The sequence below is a fragment of the Leucoraja erinacea genome, chromosome 18, assembly GCF_028641065.1.
Source record: "Leucoraja erinacea ecotype New England chromosome 18, Leri_hhj_1, whole genome shotgun sequence".
In the NCBI taxonomy this organism is placed as follows: domain Eukaryota; kingdom Metazoa; phylum Chordata; class Chondrichthyes; order Rajiformes; family Rajidae; genus Leucoraja; species Leucoraja erinaceus.
In genome coordinates this window covers 29,885,540-29,900,948 of record NC_073394.1, presented here as the reverse complement: position 1 = coordinate 29,900,948, position 15,409 = coordinate 29,885,540, and the positions used below count along the sequence as shown (strand labels likewise).

General features: G+C 41.6%; 1 protein-coding gene across 4 annotated transcripts in view; it reads right to left on the bottom strand.

Moving 5' to 3' along the window:
* LOC129705862 (activating molecule in BECN1-regulated autophagy protein 1-like) overlaps positions 1-15,409 on the bottom strand; it is a 287,629-nt gene that overhangs the window by 206,906 nt on the left and 65,314 nt on the right. For all 4 annotated transcript variants that reach the window (XM_055649715.1, XM_055649716.1, XM_055649713.1 and 1 more), the window contains exon 8: positions 1,529-1,615. In XM_055649715.1, the coding sequence (XP_055505690.1) occupies positions 1,529-1,615 (87 nt within the window). The remainder of the gene's footprint in view (positions 1-1,528; positions 1,616-15,409) is intronic.

Below are 15,409 nucleotides of genomic sequence, written 5' to 3'. Positions count from 1 at the left end.
CTCACAATATTCAACAGATTAAAACCCACTTTTGAGAGTGATGAGCTCAAGGGTTCTTTACCCATTAAAACATTGTTGCAGTGGAAAGAGTTAAACATCAAAGAAATGGCTTCACTACAACTAGTTCATGGACTTGAAAGAAACAGGCTAGGGGATGCCAAGGTGGCTGGGGGTGGTTGAGTGGTGTGAGTTAGTTAGATTCAGGCTGCCTCAGCCAATCCCATGGAGACACGAGAGATTGTAGATGGTGGAATTTTGAACAAAATAGTGCTGGAGGAACTCAGTAGGTCACACAGTATGTTTCAAGTTAGTGAAGAAGGGTCCCAGCTAGAAACATTGTTGGCCTATTCCTTCCACAGATGCTGCCTGACCTGTTGAGTTCCTTTGGTGCTTTGTTTTTGCTCAATCAATTCAATGGTGCTCATTTAGGATGACTCAGCGCCTCAAAAAATCAATTTCAACATTCTGAGTTTTCATATCCCATGAACCAATCTGGACCTTTGGGAAGAAAATCTATCTTTACCCAGTTTAGTTCACATGTGATTCCAGGCCTACAGATGTGATGAACTATGACCTGCTCTCTGAAATGGAAGAGCACACCACTCAGCTGAAGGTGGTCCATCACCACTTAAGTGCAACAGACACCAAAAAGTGATCAAGCCATCAATAGCATTAGCCAAAAAAAAAAAAAAAAAAAATTCTGCCAAGAAGCTTTCAAGTTATTAATATGTATTCTTATAACAACCACCACAACATTTGGAATCCAAGTCTCTGTCTTGGATCCTACTCAAGCAGAATACTTCCAACTATTTTGCGTCATATAAATTATTAAAATAAGAGAAAACAAAACTAAAAAAAACAATAAGAAAGAAGCTCCATGGGCAGTTGTAAATTTCACATAGATCAAGAGAATGATAACACCATTAACAGGCAAAGCACCATATTAAAATGTTAAGTGAAAGATCTTTGTTCACACTCAGGAATACAATAACACCAGTCAGACAGAAACAAAAAAGATTGGCAAAAATCACATGCAAAAGTTGTGGCACTCAACATTTCCAATTCATCTTTCATGTTCCAGAACACAAAAACCCTGAAAATGCTACCAAAATTAGAAAGATTTCCCAAAATAGAAAATGCACACAGAGCCTTCCTTGATTTATTTTCTCCAGTCAATCTCTATGATTCAATATGAATGGAATGTTCTTTCAGACAGCATTGACATCTTACCACATATAATAGCTACTTTAGTTGCATTGGGAAGATTTGATCATTTTGTTTCTGCACACAAACTACAGCAATTAGGGTTAAAAGAAAGTTGATATATAATTAATGGAACACAAACTCTTTCAGGGTAGAGACACCATCCATCCAAAAAGTGGGGAAGATGAAAGCAACAAAAATGAATTGAGGACCATATAATAAAGCAGATAAAATGACCGCCCAAAAATAAAATGTACTGTTTCCGCTTTCATATATTTATCTATTAATTCTGACAAAAGTGCAGGAATACAATAGTGAGCCTTACCTGGCTGGATCCGGATAAATTGGGTGCTCTCTTGACCCTGAACCATCGTTTCGGGACAGAGAAATAAGTGAGGACTCCAACAGTCGCCTACAGGGTTAAACAAGATAGTTTCAGATGAGTGACAGAATAAATGTAAAAGCCAAACATTTATTATAACAAATTAATAATTCAGCTACTTTACATAACATTCCTCAATTGCTCAAAATATCAGAATGTTTCATGACAAAATCTAATAACCATTTTCGTCCCCTAGTCTTTTGTCTAGTTTGGTCCCCAATTTCAAACCTGACCCTGAGTGCTGCTTATAGAATCTGTAAATACTCCATGTGTCCATGTGGGTTTTCCCTGGGACTCCTGTTTCCTCTCATGTCAAAGATGTGCTGGAACATTAATTGGTGACTCCAAATATCCCAAAAGGGCAAGTAAATGGCCAAAGGATCAATATGTTGATTGGCACCTAACAGGGGCAAAGGGACTGATGGGATTGTCTGCAGAACCCAGGGTGAACCAAATGGGCTGAATATCCTTCTTCTGCTTTGTAATAAATAATTGAGGTACTGTCTCATGCAACAGTTCCCCAACCACTGGCACTCCAATACATTACGCAAGAGCCACACTTGTGTGTGAACGTTTGGACAGTCAAGGTATCCTTCTGAACATATCAAACCTTACATTTTCCTTGATCAACATAACACAGAAAGGAAGAGGAATTGGCGATAGTCACAGCCTCCCTTGTCTCAGGAACATCCCAGGGTAATAATATCAACTGCCCCACCTATATCAGGCAAGACATTTAATAAATGTTGGTGCCCCCTATACGTAGATTATCTCAGCTTGAGGTGCCCCTGTGCTGATGGTCATTGAGGAGAGTGTACTGTATTGATAGAGTTTTGCCGATGACCAAGTTTTGCCGATGACACACGTCCCCAGTTGCCCAGGGATAAGTAGAGACCCAGTTCCCCAAGTTTGATGACAAGTTTTGAAGGGATGATGATATTGAATGCCCAGATGTAGTCAATGAATGTTCACGTTCCTGTTATCCACGTGGTTCAGTGCACAGAGGAAAGTCAGTGAGATCATATCTGCTGGAGATCTGTTATGGCAGCAGTCATATTGAAGTTTGTCTAGGTCATAACGAGGCAGGAGTTGATATGTTTCATAACCAACCTCTTAAAGCACTTTATCACAATGGATGTAGGTCCCTGTTACAATTGAACAGGTTCAAGGATCTGACTAGTACAACAGAAAAAGGCTCACTCGTCTCTTTAGTTGCAAATCAGTTTTATTGGCAAGTGAGGACAAAAACAATGCTTGTCTTACACGGGGTCCATTTTACAGCAGCACACCTCTCTCTCTCTGCCTCCATCCACAGCACTGATCGTGACTCAGCCCGTCTGTGAACCCCTCTCGTACACGAACGTGTACTAACTTCTGGCTTACTGGCGCAGGTAAGAAATCAGGTGTTGAAATAACTGCCGGTAAGTCCTGCCGTTTCATTGTCGCTGTAGAATGAACTGCCGGCCACTAGGTTTTGAGGCAGTTGTTTAAACGTGAGCAGATAGGATGTGTCTATACACTTCAGAATTCATTATGCTAGTGCCATCAGTAGTTTTTTTTAAGTTTTAGTTTTAGAGATACAGCGCGGAAACAGGCCCTTCGGCCCACCAGGTCCATGCCGACCAGCGCTCCACACACATTAACACCATCCTACACCCACTAGAGACAATGTTTACATTTACCAAGCCAATTAACCTACAAACCTGTACGTCTTTGGAGTGCAGGAGGAAACCTAAGATCTCGGAGAAAACCCACGCAGGTCACGGGGAGAACATACAAACTCCAAGCAGACAGCACCCTTAGTTGGGATCGAACCCGGGTCTCCGACGATGCATTCGTTGTAAAGCAGCAACTACTGATGAAGATAAGTGAGCCAGTACCTTCAGCAGTCATACATGCCCAGGCCATAGCACCCCCCACCACCATGTTTCACAGATGAGGTGGTATGCTTTGGATCTTGGGCAGTTCCTTCTCTCCACCATATTTTGCTCTTGCCATCATTCTGATATGTTAATCTTCATCTCATCTGTCCACAAGACCTTTTTCCAGAACTGTGGTTGCTTTTTTTAAGGACTTCTTGACAAACTGTAACCTGGCCATCCTATTTTTGCAGCTAACCAGTGGTTTGCATCTTGCAGTGTAAGCTCTGTATTTCTCTGTTCATGAAGTCTTCTGCGGACAGTGGTTATTGACAAATCCACACCTGACTCCTGAAGAGTGTTTCTGATCTGTCGGACAGGTGTTTGAGGATTTTTCTATATTATAGAGAGAATTCTTCTGTCATCAGTTGTGGAGGTCTTCCTTGGCCTGCCAGTCCCTTTGCGATTAGTAAGCTCATCAGTGCTCTCTTTCTTCTTAATGATGTTCCAAATAGTTGATTTTGGTAAGCCTAAGGTTTGGCTGATGTCTCTAACAGTTTTATTCTTGTTTCTCAGTCTCATAATTGCTTCTTTGACTTTCATTGGCACAACTTTGTTCCTCATGTTGATAAACAGCAATAACATTTTCCAAAGGTGATGGAAAGACTGGAGGAAAGACTAGGTACTGAGAGTTCTCTTATATCTGCATTAAGGAGGCAATTAAACACACCTGAGCAATTACAGACACCCGTGAAGCCATGTGTCCCAAACATTATGGTGCCCTGATATGGGAAGAATATGTATAAACACAGCTGTAATTTCAACAAGGTGAAACAAAAATATATAAAAATGGCCTTTAATAAATTCTGACAATGTGCACTTTTACCACATGTCATTTTTTCTATTACAAATCTCAAATTGTGGAGTACAGAGGCAAATAAATAAATGATGGGTCTTTGTACCACACATTATGAAGGGCACAGTAAATGCTGTGTTTTTTTTATTGACTCAAGACAAATTAAAAGTAAATCAAATCTTTAAATTCAATTGAGCCTGCAGAAAAGTGTAGGCATTTGTTATGGTTTCTTCCTAAATTCTTCAATATAAACAGTGCTAAATCAATATGATGTGCAAATACATTACTTGTCAAATGCTTGTTTTATCAAGCCAGAAATACAGCACATTGATTGACTCCTTTAATGTTAAATAGATCTTTCAAGAAAGTGCAAAAATAGCTAATCTTAATACTCATGAGAGCTCTAGTTACCGTAGTCTGTTGATTTTTGCTGCCAGCAACTGATACACATCACCTATTTTTCATTAAAATCACATTAACTTGTTACACAGGTAAGGCCAGATTTGTAAATCCCAATGACAAAGCCATGGCAGGGTACATTCTACTATTGCAGCTCCACATAAAGTAGCAACTTCAAGATCTCCAAAATTAATTAACTAAAGTTCCAACATGAAGTTCACAACCATGCCTCTTGATTCAAATTGCATATTGCCATGGGGATCATATGCCAAATTGGCCTAAATATATGTTGGATTAAGACAGAAATGAAGACAAGCATATTTTAACATATTAGCAAGGAAAATAGGAAGAAGGTGATAATGTTATGGCAATTTGTTATTGCCTGCCAGTCATTCATCAGCCCATTCACACTCTGTCTTGTCTCAAACTTTGTGCACTAATCAAATGTGGTCCAAAATAAGCCCGAGGAACAACATCTTATTTTCTACTTGGGTACATTGCAGACCACTAGATCAATATCAAATTCAACAATTTCAGATAACTTACTTTCTTCATTTGCATTAGAACTGGCAAGTTATAGGACACAGTACAGCACACAGAAACTTCAGCTCACCATGTCTGTGCTGACCCTGATACCAATCTAAACTAATCCCAGTTGCTTGCATATTATTCTGACTCCCTCAAACTTACATTCATGTGTCCTTCTAATGCCTCTTAAATAGTGCCTTTGAATCCATTTCTTCCATCTCCTTAGCAACATGTTCCAAGCACCTGTTAAACAAAATTACCACACAAATATCCAAACTTTCCACCATCCCTCCCCAACTTAAACTTAGGAACTTAAGCTTAATACCAATTGACATTTCCCTCCTAGAAAGAGACCAACTATCTATCCTATGCATATCAGGTTGCCCCTCAGCCGCTGATGCTCTGGAGCCAACAATCCAAGTTTGTCCAATCTCTCCTTGTGTGTCACATGTACCCCAATTCAGGCAACATCCTGGTAACCCTCTCCAAAACCTGCACATCCTTCCAATACTCCAAATATGACCTAACCAAAGCTTTATATACAGCTATATAAAATTAACATTTATAGTAAATTGTTAAAGTAACATTTTTCTGCAACATTTACTCAATTTTTCTGTATCCACTGACTCTGCCTGCTGGGCCTTTCCTGTAACACCGTCCACTCCTTTCATATGTCCTTTTATTTGTTTTCTTGTTCTTTATCTTCATTCAGCTAACAGATAGCTGAACCACCATGACAAACCTGGCCCATCCCTCTCTATAAAACGTTCCCAGTTCTCATGATGAGCTTTTGATCCAAAACATCAACTGTTTCCCTTTGTCTCACCTGCTGAGCATTTCCAGCAATCTGTTTTTATCTACCTTTGAATAGATATCTTTTAACTAAACAGCAACATTTTGAAAATTAAATAAATAACTTTCTTTCTGAAGTCATCATGAAAGTTTCTACTGCACTTTAAAGTGCATTACATTAAAAATAAATATGATAGCACAGATGTAAACATTAAAACAGCAGAAGCTATTTAATATTCTTTGAAGTGGAAAGTAGTAACCAATGGTGTCAGAGCGATTCACGATGCTGTAACTGTTCTGGAGTCACAGACATTTTTTAATATGTGCGAAGAACCCAAAAATGGGAAGAGTAGCTAAAAGCAATTTAAGCAAGTTGTCGTCACAGATGAGAAATACTTTAAATTGAAGAAAACAGTAGTAATGCGGTAAAACAGTGTAATTGCCATCAAATGTAGGCAATTGATTTCTCATTTCCACCTTCAAAATGTGCCTAATTATTTCGCCAGCGCTAATATTTGATGTGTAGCTAAATTCAACCAAATCACTGCATAAAACAAGTTTCTCTTTGCTTTTATTTACAATTATTCAATAGGTGCAGGAATAGGCCATTCGACCCTTTGAGTCATTCAATGTGATCACGGCTGATCATCCCCAATCAGTACCCCGTTTCTACCTTCTCCCCATATCCCCTGACACCGCTATTTTTAAGAGCCCTATCTAGCTCTCTCTTGAAAGTATCCAGAGAACCGGCCTCCACCGCCCTCTGAGGCAGAGAATTCCACAGACTCACAACTCTCTGTGAAAAAAAGTGTTTCCTCGTCTCCGTTCTAAATAGCTTACGCCTTATTCTTAAACTGTAGCCCCTGGTTCTGGACTCCCCCAACATCAGGGACATGTTTCCTGCCTCTAGCTTGTCCAAACCCTTAATAATCTTATATGTTTTAATAAAATCCCCTCTCATCCTTCTAAACTTCAGAGTGTACAAGCCTAGCTGCTCCATTCTATCAACATACGACAATCCCGCCATCCTGGCAATTAACCTTGTAACCTACGCTGCACACCCTCAATAGCAAGAATGTCCTTCCTCAAATTAGGGGACCAAAACTGCACACAATACTCAACGTGTGGTCTCACTAGGGCCCTATACAACTGCAGAAGGACCTCTTTGCTCCTATACTCAACTCCCCTTATTATAAAAGGACATAATGCCATTTGCTTTCTTCACTGCCTGCTCTACCTGCATGCTTACTTTCATATGACCGGCTAAATATTTCTAGCATTTTCTGTCCTTACTTCAATAAAAATGGACTTCCAAAAAGCAACACCTATGATCCTTTGTGCAAGGCATGACACCAGCCAATGATGCTTTCGCCTCTTCTTCCTCGTTAATTCCAGTTTTGTTTGTGGTACAGCTGCTCAATTCCATCAGCGGATGCACAATTTTAGGTGAAATCAGAATATTGAAAATCATCACAACAAAAGACTTGAAAGCGAATGGAAGTTAGAAAACTAAAATCTGGAGACATATTCAGTCAACAATACAAAATTAATTTATGGGAGTGTGAGAACATTATCATTTTTAGTATACGTGTTATTTTCTGCTCCATTGAAGATTCACTTTGAACATTTTAGCACTTAATAATTGAGTACTAATGTCCGTCAACACACAAAATTGCTCAGTGAAGCACCTGCATTGCTATTGTGCACTGCCATAAGAATTGATACACAATTTCATGATGACAGATGAGGCGCACCCAGTACGAGGCAACAGACATTATATTTGTAACATAGATCATTACATGAAACACAGAAGCATTATTACCAGACTGGAAATCCACAATCTTCATTTTCAAAAAGTTTGCAATTACATTTCCAACATTCCAATGTTAATAGAATATATGAAAATCTAATGTAAAAGACTTGGAAAATAATTTAATGTAACAGCCTCCGTGGTGTTTGAAAGAACAGATTTTGCCAGACCAATTTAAAACTGAAGAAATAACAACCTGCAAAAGACTAAAAGGAATCCTTTTATGAACATGTCCCCAGATATTAGAAAGGATGAGAATGTCAGTAGTTATTTAGGAAAACGCAATCAATATTGTTAATTTATCGCACACAATGCATTTTTCCAAGAACTACGGAAGTTCTTTTAGTGATGGGATTTTACAACAATTATTTTTGGTGCAGGTTTATGTTGATATGGCTAGAGTGGCTAAATAATTATACCTTGGAGTGGTGTATTTATGAGCAAGCATCTGAGAGATGATGAAGGTTTAACCAAAGCCCAGTATGATAAATGATAATTTCTGGATTCTTTTTCCATCAAACCTAGAGTTAAGGGGCCATAGAGCACGGAAATAGATCCTTTAACCCAAGTTGCCAGTGACGACCAAGATACCTAATCTATGCTAGTCCCATTGGCCTGCATTTTGCACATATTACTAAAAGTAAGATCTTGACCACTTTTGACTCGCTGCGATGTGATTTCCAAGAGAACGTCACCGCTTACGCCTGTCATTTTTGGCCACCTCGCTCAGAGCCCCCCTCCGCCGGACTGGACCAGAGGATTTTTGCCATCGATAAAAAATCAGAGAGATATTAATATTTAAAAAAATGTTGCCATTCTCTTTGCTGCCCCTGCTGAAGGGAGGGGGATGGACTATAAAACCCGGAAGTGGTGTGCCTCACTCAGTCTCTGCAAGATGGAGGAAACGAGTGGGTCATGTCTCTCAGAGCTCTGAATAACACTGAACACATGTCTACTCAACTGTGAGTGCCCTTAATGTGGTTTGAAAATGAAAATATGGTTGGTTTGAATTAAAAGCCACTGCAAATGGTTGTTTGGGGGTTTTGCGTTGAAGTAAAAAGGCACTGCAAATGGTTGTTTGGGGGGGTTTGGGTTGAAGTGACAAGGCACTGCAAAGGGTTGTTTGGGGGTTTTGGGTTGAACCGGAGGGGGGCTCTGAGCGAGGTGGCCAAAAATGACGGCCGTAAGTGGCGGGGTTCTCTCGGAAATCACATCGCAGTGAGTCAAAAGTGGTCAAGATCTTACTTTTAGTAATATATAATAATAATAATAAATACTTTATTGATCCCCTCAGGGAAATTCAGATGTCCAGAAGCCCCAACCAACAAACCCACAGATTCAAAACGAACGCAGACAGAAAATACATAGAATACAATGTGGACACTACCTGAGTGCAATAAATACTTAAAAGACCAATAATTAACAATTAAAAATTACAAAATGCATCCCCCCCTACAGCCTAGCGGTCCGAATTATAAAATCTAATGGCTGCAGGAGTGAAGGATCTCCTGAACCGCTCCGTTCTACAGGGCAGGGAGAGGAGCCGGTTGTTGTTCCGAGTGCTCTTTTGACTCTCCAGAATTACATGGAGGGGATGCCCGGGGTTTTTCAGGATGACCTGCACCTTGTGCCTCATACGCCTCTCAAGCACATCCATCCCAGAGTCTACTCTCCCCTTCAGCACTGAGCTAGCTCGTTTAACCAGTTTGACCAGCTTCTTGTTGTTTTTTGCACTAATGCTGTTGCCCCAGCAGAAAACAGTGTAGAAAATAACACTTGCAACCACAGTGTTGTAAAACATGTGCAGCATGTCATTACACACATTGAAGGATTTGAGCCTTCTGAGGAAAAAGAGTCTGCTCTGGCCTTTTTTGTAGAGGGAGTCTGAGTTGACAGACGTTCAGTTTGTCATCAAGGTGCACTCCAAGGTATTTATATGTCTGCACCACCTCAATGTCAGCCCCTGCAGCGTTGACCGGCTGAAGGGGGAGCTTGGACCTGCCAAAGTTAACCACCATCTCTTTAGTCTTAGTTGTGTTCAGGATGAGACAAATGTAGGTATGTTACAAAACCTACCTGAATCGTGGCTGAGCATCTGCCCTGCCCCATGTGCGCGATTTTGGCGCTGTTTAGAGGGGGCGGGTTTAAAACGCGATTTTTACTAGGCTGGTGCAATCGAAAACGTTCAGCCTAGTAAATCATTAACGGAAAATCGCTGAAAGACCCCGTCGCAAAAGGTATTATTAGTTTTTATGGCCTTGTATAATAGTTATAGTAGTTTTAAAATCACTCTCTCAACCCGCAACCTCTCGCAGCCCCAGGGTTTTATAAAGCAAACAATTAAAGGTATGTACCTTATTTTTACATTAAAAGGGGCTTCTTAAGACCCCTTTATACAAAGTTTACTATAGCGAGTAGTTCATTTTGGGCTCTTTATATCCCGCAGTATTTTTCTGGGCATTTGAGGGCACAAATCCAGCGCAATGTGAACGTTCTAAACCAGCGCGTTCACAGGATCCCACTAGAAAGCTGATTTAAATTGACTTTAATTTACAGCAATTGAACACTAAATTCCTTCCATTTGGCCTATAAATTGATGTAAATGAGATTTAAAAATCATGTTTTATTGTGAATTATTTGTGAATATTATTTGGACACGGGCTATTTAAAAATGTTAATCATTTATTAAGAAATGGATAGATGTTTAGATCTAGTAATTGAAGTTTGAAATTAGCTACAATTGGGTAACTAACTAATTATATGCTTTAATTTCAGGTCATCCAAGTAAGATTATTTTATATTTGTTTCAGAATGCTTCAATCTATGATAACTGAAAATTTCATTCAGTTCTCTTAATTTTTAAGAAGGTTATGGGCTTTTGACTGTCCACGATCACAGCTTTTTTGTTATGTCCATAGAAAATCAATAGGGAACAAGATGCTAATTTCCGAGTATGAAAATGGCCATAACGTTTTTATTACTTGAGATATGAAAGTGAATTAGGTGTCAAATTAAACTTATTGTTATGCTTTATCTGATGGGATAAATTGCAGACTTGATTTTTTAAATCTCAAAATTTTGTAACATTGCTACCAAATGGAGGTGTGACAAATCCTTGCCTGATCTGTTTGATTTTGTGAAACACTGCAAATGTGTTTGGCTATAAACACTGCTTTATCTGGAAGGCATCCTTGCTTATATTCTGATGAGTTCATAGATTAATTGTAACCATAAAAGGGTAACAGTTGCATATTTAGCCAATTTTGCCATTTTAACGTATACGGGTGCACAACCTTTTATCCGAAAGCCTTGGGACCAGACACCTTTCGTAATTCAGAATTTGTCGGTCTTCGGAATGGAAATTTTTTTGCGTAGATTTTAATGGCTGGCTCAGTGGTAGAGTGCTCGGCTCATATCCGCAAGGTCGCGAGTTTGCGCCTTGATCCCGGCAGAAGAAGTTGGAGCGGGGCTGGGCTGGGCTGCTGCTGGCTGTGGGTCTCTGGGATCTCTGTGCTTGCGGTGGGCCTGGTGGTCGACGTCCAATTGTTCCTGACGTCTCCGGTGACTGCACTGACCTGCAGCCATCGCCGTCGTGAAGACAGTACAAAGCCCCCACGCCGGTGCAATGAGCGGGGAGCTGGAGAGGGGAGGGAAGGGGTCACACACATGGCCGGGAAGCAGAGGGGTGTAGGTGGGGTGAAATTGAAGGGAGCGACAATCTGCTGCTGCCTGCATGCTAAGTTTAAAAGTTCCCACGCAAGACTCACGATACACTGTGGGCAGGTAGCAGCAGATTGTCAATTATTAACCCTCCCGCGCAATATACTCTCACCTTCTCTTTTATGAATGGGGATTTAGTTCCCCTTTCTTCGAGGACCGACCGGAGGTTCCGCTGTCACCTCTGCGGGCCGCCCTCGGTGAACGCCCTGTCTCCCTGTCCCTGGGATAGTAGGGGGCGATCAAACAGCAAAATATCCCCCCTCCCCCTCCAACGCGACCCCAAGATCAAGAAGTACCTTCCACACTATCAGCTTCTGCCCATACACTGCGTGTTCCTCTGAAGTTGGAACGGGGCTGGGCTGGAGTTGTTGATCTGGGATCTCCGTGCTTGCAGTGGGCCTGGGGGTCGGTGTCCCGATGAGAGGGCGCAGCTCGGGCTGTGGGCGAACTGCCACTTGTCGCCGTAGCGGCCCATCAGGGAGCGGCTTCTGGTGGTCCTGACGTCTCCGGCCAGTTTGCAGTTTTCCTCTGGAGTTGGAACGGGGCTGGGCTGCTGCTGGCTGTGGGTCTCTGGGTTCTCCGTGCTTGCGGTGGGCCTGGGGGTCGGTGTCCCGTTGGTCCTGACGTCTCCGGTGACTGCACTGCGCTGCTAGAATCGCCGACGTGAAGACAGTGCAAAGCCCCCGCGCCGGTGCAATGAGCGGGGAGCTGGGGAGGGAAGGGGTCACACACATGGCCGGGAAGCAGAGGGGTGTAGGTGGGGTGAAACTGAAGGGAGCGACAATTTGCTGCTGTCTGCACGCTAAGTTTAAAAGTTCCCACGCAAGACTCACGATACACTGTGTATCGTGTCTACCGTGGGAACTTTTTAACCCAGCGGGCAGGCAGCAGCATATTGTCAATTATTAACCCTCCCGCGCAATATACCCTCACCTCTTTTATGAATGGGGATTTAGTTCCCCTATCTTCGAGGACCGACCGGAGGTTCCGCTGTCACCTCTGCGGGCCGCCCTCGATGAACGTTTTCAAGGACCTTTCTTCAAGGACCGAAAAAATGTCGCTATTTGGAGGTTTTCGTTATTTGGATCGTCGGATAAAAGGTTGTGCACCTGTAGTAAATTGAAGACAAACATCAGCTATAATTGTACCTTCTTCCTGACGATCTGCCACCATACCTCCAAAGCAGGAGGATGTAATTATAATACGATAAGTCTATGCATGAATTTCCCATTACAAAACGTAATTGGAGAAACTTAAGATTGCATGACAGAATCAGGTATGAATGCATACCTTCAAAGTGTTCCATTGCTGCACCTATACCAATTATCTATCATCACCACACTCCTTCAGATAAAGAGCAAGTCTCAACATCGTGCAATATTATAGCATGTTAGTTAAAATATAAAACCAAATTTTGAAACAGTCACAAGGTTCAACAAGATGGTCAAATGCCTCTTTCTCTGCTGTACAACTCGCTCTGACTCCAAGCCATTAAAATCTAGCAAAAGTGTGAAATTCTCATGATTTGAGTGAACTGCAGAAAAGAAAGATATATTTGCATAATTAGCACATCTTTAATTATTCATTCTTGGTTTGTTGGGGTTTTTATCATGACAACATTTATCAACCATTGGTATATTTACCATTTTACGTGCAGGACCCGAGTCACATGTAAGCCAGACTAAGTAATGCCAGGCTTCCTTCCTTGAAAGATATCCATGAACCACCGGAAGATCAAACCATCATGCTTTTGGCTCATCTGACATCATCCACATATCCTCACTTCAGTTCACCGCCCATATCTAGTCAAAACATTTCAACAAATGGCCCCAATCCTTGCTTCAATTCCTGACACAAGGTGCACCCAAGATTTGAAACGCACTTTTGATGGAATGATCCCTGTCCCCCAGCAAACTCCAAATACTTAATATACGGTTCAAAGTCTTTGCACTCTCCCAAGGCCCCACTGCCCAAACATACCATTTGAATTCTAACATAGTTTTGAATCCTTGAAGTTCTCACAGGATAGGACACTTATGCCCCTGTCCCACTTAGGAAACCTGAACGGAAACCTCTGGAGACTTTGCGCCCCGCCCAAGGTTTCCGTGTGGTTCCCGGAGGTTTTTTGTCAGTCTCCCTACCTGCTTCCACTACCGGCAACCTCCCGCAACCACCTGCATCTCCGGGAACCGCACGGAAACCTTGGGTGGGGCGCAGTCTCCAGAGGTTTCCGTTCAGGTTACCTAAGTGGGACAAGGGCATAACCCACTTCAGCCTAATCCTTGCCTCTGTTCAATGGACACTCCTTTGTGTCCTGACTCATCATAAAGAATGCATCCTCCCTCTTGCAGCCCTTCCACAGCAATGGGAGTGTTCCAAACCTCATGGATCGCTTCACAATTAAAGCTCTTTTTATTCAGGCATAGTTTCATGCCCCACACAGGACTGCCATTAATTTTATCAATTCTCAGACCCATACCTCTGGAACCAAAATATTAGCATGAGAAATAACTTGCATTTGTTCATGCTGCATCTTAATGACGCACTGCCTCCCAATTTTAGCACAGGTAAAAATCCTCTAGGTCTGAATCACATTCTTCTCAAATACTGCCCACCAGTTTTGCTTTCCTATTTCAACTTCCAAACATTTTTCCACTCATTCCAAAACTGGTACCGTAAGAATTTGGGGTAAGCTATTTAGAATGGATACGAGAAAACACTTTTTCTCACAGAGAGTTGTGAGTCCGTGGAATTCTCTGCCTCAGAGAGCAGTGGAGGTCGGTTCACTGGATACTTTCAAGAGAGAACTAGATAGGGCTCTTAAAGATAGCGGAGTCAGGAGATATGGGGAGAAGGCAGGAACGGGGTATTGATTGGGGATGATCAGCCATGATCATATTGAATGGTGGTGCTGTCTCAAAGGGCCAAATGGCCTACTCCTGCACCTATTGTCTATTGGTACCTCACCAATGAAATGACATAATCACTGAGAATATCCTTGTTATGTAATAAATTGCAGTGTCAAAATTTTATTAAGTAAAAGATTAGCTTGACTATTTTGGGTTCTGAATAAACTGAAGTTTTATAATTCTGTACAGAAATGGAGGAGCTGGGTAATCAGGAAGCCTGCATGCCAAGCTCTTCTGGTAGTGCTTCCTGTTATGCCCAAGCAAGACCATTAACAAGGGGTCTGAAGAAGGGGTTCGGCCCGAAACGTTGCCTTTTTCCTTCGCTCCAGAGATGCTGCTGCACCCGCTGAGTTTCTCCAGCTTTTTTGTGTACAACAGACCATTAACAATAGTGGGAGAGGATGTGTTTCCTGGGGACTTGGAAATTTCTGTAAACAGAAATCTTCTGCGGTGTTACTGATATTGATGTTTGCATTGTTAAGGCGGAATTGCAAATGTTGGGCTATTGATGAGGTTCCTGTTGTTTGGAAGTTTTGTAGCCAGAGGAGGACAAGTATTGTATTAGTGACAAGTATACTTTGAATGGGTATAGCCAGTGATTGATTTGTGTTAAAACATCATTGCTGCGTCTCTGTATAAACATGTGACTACGTTTCCAAAATATGATAAAATATGCTGTATGTATGTCTTTGTTCATTAGAGTGGTAGCTCAGGGGAGTTACGTGTCTGTTGTATACTTGACTGCATCCCTAACACTCTCGCCGGCTGATGATCAGTAAAGCTTGTGCTAGTTTACCTAACCCATTGTGAGTTGGCTGTTTTAAGAAAGGGGCCTTAACATCACTGCAATTTGGAAACTCTCTTTGGGTTTTGAAATTAATAATCAATCAATATCAATTTTATTCATCACTTGCACATAAAGTGCAAGTGAAATGAATTTGCCAGCAGCGG